Source organism: Macrotis lagotis, chromosome 8, assembly GCF_037893015.1.
Source record: "Macrotis lagotis isolate mMagLag1 chromosome 8, bilby.v1.9.chrom.fasta, whole genome shotgun sequence".
NCBI classification, from domain to species: domain Eukaryota; kingdom Metazoa; phylum Chordata; class Mammalia; order Peramelemorphia; family Peramelidae; genus Macrotis; species Macrotis lagotis.
Window position 1 is genome coordinate 103,667,099 of NC_133665.1, and position 5,538 is coordinate 103,672,636.

General features: G+C 44.3%; 1 protein-coding gene across 1 annotated transcript; it reads right to left on the reverse strand.

Moving 5' to 3' along the window:
* Positions 1-556: 556 nt before the first annotated feature.
* Positions 557-5,064, reverse strand: SS18L2 (SS18 like 2). The gene is made up of 3 exons (XM_074197860.1): positions 4,928-5,064; positions 3,032-3,108; positions 557-2,377 (listed from the first exon to the last, which is right to left on the reverse strand). The coding sequence occupies exons 1-3, from the start codon at positions 4,994-4,996 to the stop codon at positions 2,290-2,292; spliced, it is 234 nt and encodes a 77-aa protein (XP_074053961.1). The 5' UTR covers positions 4,997-5,064; the 3' UTR covers positions 557-2,289.
* Between the last annotated feature and the right edge of the window lie 474 nt (positions 5,065-5,538).

A 5,538-nucleotide genomic window follows, 5' to 3' on the forward strand; every position in this document is an offset into this window, starting at 1 on the left:
AGCTTTAGAAAATGAAAACAGCTCAGGGTGTGGTGAGAGTTGTGGCAGCTGGGTAGGAGTTGGGAATAGAGATACTTAAATAATAAATTATTAGAATGTAGCATAATTTCATCTAATGAACAATGGACCAGGAGTCAAAGGACACGAATCCTGATCGTAGTTCCACCATTAGTTGGCTATATAGCCTTGGACAATTCTCTGGGCTTCTATTCTCTCCTCTGCAAAGCTCTTTTTGGCTCGTATCCAGTCTTCTTTCTACTATCAATATTGTGAGGTATCATCTATAAGATGGGGGTGATAATGAAAATGATCTCTTTCAGCTCTAGATGCCTATTAGATTGTAAAATCATAGGATAACCTCTTTGTGTGAAGAGGAATTAACCTCTTTGTGTGAAGAGGAATTATCTTATTATATTCTGTAAAGTTACTTTTATTTTTTCCAGGATGGAAGATGAATGGAAATGTGAAATTAAAGCCTGAAGTGGGTTTATGTAAAAGAGTTAGATGGGGGAAAAGTTAGGAAAAAAGAAAAGACTTTTAAAAAAAATTTATTTTTTTTCCAGTTACATATTAAGATAGTTTTCAACACTGATTTTTTTGTATGATTTTGAGTTCCACATTTTTCTGCCTCCCTCTCTTCCCGCCCCCTTCCCTATGACAGTGAGTAATCTGATATGGGTTATATATGTACAATCATATTTAACACATTTCCATATTAGTCATGCTGTGAACGAAGAATCAGAACAAAAAGGGGGGAAAAAGCATGATTAAAAAAACCATAAAACCAACTTTAAAAAGTGAAAATTGCTCTGGTCTGCAATTAGGCTCCAGTTTGAGAAAAGATTTTTTTTAAAAAGAAATCTTAAGTTAATTACTAATGGACATAAAATCATTCTTGAAAACTTAAATGCCTTATTTTTTTTTTTTGGTTGATCCACTGATGTCCTTTTTGGAACCTTTCAGTTCTAGTATAGTTTGTAACAGAAAATCAACTCTTGAAAATTCCCTCTCTGAGCTGTACTCAGGGGTCTCTCAGAGAACCTTAAGCCCACCCAGGCAGTCCTTCTGTTCCAGAAATCCTTTAAGTTCTCAATGTTTTAATGCTGTGAAGGCCCCTTGGGAATTAAAATGCTTTCATTAAGTCACTTCCATGATTTTAACTGATAGCATATGTCCTTTTATATCAAAAAAATTGATTTCATCAGACCATACCCTTTCTGCTAATGCAGATTATTTTTTCTGCTTGACTCAGAAGAGCTTTGAGTTACTGGTACTAAAACAGCCCATTACCTCTCCACCCCTGGTGATAGAGCCTATCCAAACCTAGGTTGATTGGTGCCTGAACAATGTAGTTGGTCATTGCAATTATGCTTAAGATATTCCAGAGCTCAGGTTGATCTGACAGAGCATTTGAGAAGGTAGGATAACCTTTAGTCCAAAAGAAGAGACCAGAAGATTCCAATGAACCACATATACCATATACAAGATATGTAGTTATTAGAGTTTAAAAATGGACCTAAGACTACATTTCCTTAGAACAAAATCAGTTTTTCAGGTACTCAGGTTGTACTCTTCCTACCTACTCCAACTAGGTTTTCCTGTGACTACAGTGGGTGTGGACACCAACACAAGGTCAAGATTCACCCTTTTGAAGCTTGATTAACTCATTTCTAGAAGGCTGAGGATGGGGAATAATCATACTTGTTTTACCCCCAGAAAAAGACTTTTCAAACTTAACATGTGAGAGAAACAGATAATCAATTCTGAGCTATCTGAATGGAATGTTTATAGCAAAGTTCCATACCTTCCAACAACAGCCTTCAGTCTTAGACAAGTGTTATTTCTCTGAGATTTTTAAGAAGACAACGACACTTTCAGAGAACCACAACTTTAATCAACTGGAGGGAACAATTACATTTATATGTATACACATAACAAGGCACTGCCAGAAGTGACATGCCTGCTGTCCCCACTCTGCCTCCTTTACACCAACAGCCCAAGAAGTTCTGAAAAGGTCTCTGATGGAATTTTTCCTCTAAAGATGGTAATTCAGAAAAATGATGCACCGGGTAACAACTACTTAGAGGGATGTGCAGAGTAATGAAAAGTGACATTTAACATTCAGTTGCTCTTAAGTATTTTGCTTGAACCTTTCGCCCTTGAAAATGGGCCTGAAGTTCTGTCTCCCAGGTAAAACTTCAACAATGACATTGGCAAAGGTCATGGCTCCATTTATTTGAAGGGAATAAATACTCACAATACGGCAAAAAGTAAAGGCTAATCAATCAATCAATCCACAGTTTTGGGAGCATTTGCTGGGCTGGCATCTGCAATGGTAGCCAAATAAATGAGATTCCTGTGCAAGATATGTTGGTACCTATGGGAGGTAAAAATCATAAACTCAATCACAGGAAGAAAGCAGCAGTTAAGCTCCCAGAATAAAATAAGCAAATAAAAGACAAAGTTCATAAAACTGAATAAAAGTGGAGTTAGCCTGACTATGGAAGCTGCAAATGATGGTAACTATGATCTACTTTAAAGGGAAGGTGTAGCTGCCACATGGGCACAGAGAAAAGTGGAGGGCAACTCAGAGACCACCTAATTCAAGTCCCTTATTTCACAAAGGAAAAAATCCCAGAGAGGTGAGTGGCTCAGCATCACACAGCTACTAAGCAGCAGAGAAGGGATCTGGAGGCTTCTCTCTGGAGCAAATTCTGAGTTCCAGTTTTTGTCTAAGAAATGCAGCTGATGAAGAAATTTTATTTAGGTCACTCCCACAAACGGGATGAGTCTACTGAAATGACTAATCATTTACTGAAGGTAACTGAACTTGTAGTCAGCTGATATGGAATGATGGAGTGATGATGGGCATATGATGACATCCCACAGCCTTAGTTTCCTCAACTGTAAAAATGAGAGGGTTGGCCTAATGATCTCTCAGGTCCCATCTAGTTCTAAGTCTATGATTCTAAAAGTGGTTCCCACTCACCTGCTTTCCTAGGCCTGACTGATAAGACTAAAGGCAACTTACTGTGTGCATTCTGCAGCCCGGCCCTTGTTCTGATACTCCACGATGCACCGGATCAGTTGGTCATTTTCCTCCAGCAACTGAAAGACATCAGAATCACTGCATTTATCTATGGGGAATTTTATTTCATTCAACAATGATTAACCACCTTCTGTGTACAAGTGTTAGGAGAGAGATAAAAGACAAAAATTGACATGTAAGGAGTGCTTGCTGTTTATAAGAAGTTGGCTGGTCTAGATACAGATAACTAATCCAAGTTACAAAATGTAAATGCTTAGAAGGTCAAAAAGAGCAGCTGGAGATAAGCATGGAACAGCATAAAGAATACGGGAACTGGGCAGCTAGGTGGCACAGTCGATAGAGCACAGGTCCTGGAGTCAGGAGTACCTGAGTTCAAATGTGGCCTCAGACACTTAATAATTAACTAGCTGTGTGGTCTTGGGCAAGCCACTTAACCCCATTGCCCTGCAAAAACCTAAAAAAAAAAAAAAAAAAAAAAAGAATATGGGAACTGAATTTGGTGGTCCTAAAAGTTCAAATTCCAAGCCTACTCTGTAAGACTTCTGTGACCTTGGGGAAAGTCACAGACCTCTTTGAACTTGTTTCCACCTATGTAAAGTGAAGCTGGACTAAGTAAAGTGAAGCTGGACTAAGTATCTCTAAGGTCCAGTGAAGCTCTAAGTCCTATGATCTTCTAAAAGATGTGTTCTTTGGATTGAATTTAGCAAAGGAAAGAGTTTCTGGGCACTCACTATCCAGAAGTGCTGGTACAGTATTAAAGATTTTATTTATTTTGAGTTTTACAATTCCCCACACACACAGAAAGCAATTTGTCAGTCCTTACTTTGTTTCCATGTTGTACACATTGATCCAAATTGAGTGAAGTGCTGGTATAGTACAGGCATACCTGGTGTGTTAAACCCCAGGTGACCTGTCATTCTATAAAAAGGTCTCACAGCCCTTGACTTGACAGCTTTTAAAAAGGCAGATTTCTTTGGTCTTGCTTAGTGGGATTCTAATGACTAATTTCTAGTCATCTTTATTTTATTTTTTGTTCCTGGCTTTACAGCGGCAGGATAGCCCCCCTCTTCACACTTCCCTAATCTCAGTGAACGTCAACTTGGTTTTACAGAATCAGAGCTTTGGAGCCCCGAAAGGCCTTCAGAGGCATGTAGGCCAGTCCCCTCCTCCGAAGGCTGAGGATACCAGTCCGGGAGGTCACCAAGGTAGGAGAGGCGATGGGCCTGGGCCCTGAAGCAAGGCCTCTGCTCACATGCAGCATCCTTTGCATTCATGCACAAGGTGCACCTTGTCAATCTGCTCCAGGACCTCCCCAAAGGGGGAATGAAGACAAACAGAGGCTGCGGACTGGCTCCTGAGCCAGGCCTGGCACAACTTGGGCGCTGCCAGGGTCAGGAGGATGGGGAGGGGGCGTCCCTCTGCCCCCGTCACTCGGCCCTGGGCATTTCTGGCGCTGACGTCGATCTCATTTCCCCTCTGACCTTTTCATGTGGGGCACAAGGTTCAGACCCAAGGCGGAGGGGCCACGAGGGCGGCAGGGCCGTGCGGCCCCGGAGTCTAAGGGGCGGCAGGACAAACACGGATGCTGTCCCAGGAAGCATGGGCCCAGGGCTCGGGAAGAGGCCTGGGAGGGCCTGGGCCCTCGACCTCCTCCACAGGGGCCGTCCCGGGCCGCGGACCCCCCGGGCGGGGGCAGGAGGCCGCCCGCGGGCGGGGCCGGGCACTTATTTTGGATCTACCCGGGTGGGTCCCTGAGCCCACATGGGGCCCCAGGAGAGGAGGGACGAGGCAATTATGGACGCGGAGGCGACCGAGTTGAGGAGGCGGAGGAGGCCGGGATGGCCCGGCGAGTCCGGCTGGCGCATGCGCAGCCCTTACCCGCTGGATGGTCTCCTGGTTAACTTCCGCCTTCCCCCTCAGCCGCTCTGGCACGAACGCCACCGACATCCCGGTCTCCGAGCGGCAGCGCTCAAGAACCGTCGCGGACGCGTGCGCGTGCGCACGCACGCACGTAAACACTCACGGGCACGTGAGCTCGCCTCCCCGCCCTCCCATAGGGCTACGTCAAACTCGAGCTCCAATCAACGGCTGCCTATGGGAGAATAGGGGTGGGAAGAGGCTGCTCGGGACGCGCGCGACGCTGATTGGTTCTCTGGTTCCGGGGAGGAGTTGAGAGGTCGAAGCTGGCGATTGGCCGACGGCGGAGGGACGCCTCTTCCCCTGACCGTCTCTTAATTTCTTTTACTTTATCCCTCTCCTAAGCATTTAATTGATTCTCTGATAAAATTTGACCGATGCATCAAGATCTGCAAGTCACGTGGCATGACTATCTCTCCAGCACCCTTCGTTTTTTCTAAAATATTAAATCCTATAATTGTAAGGTGCTTAGTATATGAGCTAAATCACTAAATATGGTGCCCAGAACTAACCCAATCCTGAATGCGCCGCCGCCCTAAGACTGACAGGCCACACCTGTTCGTATGGGCGTC

Bases quoted from the DNA above. Each gene is read 5' to 3' on its own strand.
- SS18L2 (XM_074197860.1), bottom strand. From the start codon at position 4,996: ATGTCGGTGGCGTTCGTGCCAGAGCGGCTGAGGGGGAAGGCGGAAGTT. The intron at 3,109-4,927 runs GTAAGGGCTGCG...GATGTCTTTCAG, and splicing joins ACCAGGAGACCATCCAGCGG to TTGCTGGAGGAAAATGACCA. The intron at 2,378-3,031 runs GTAAGTTGCCTT...TACCTCCCATAG, and splicing joins CGGGCTGCAGAATGCACACA to GTACCAACATATCTTGCACA.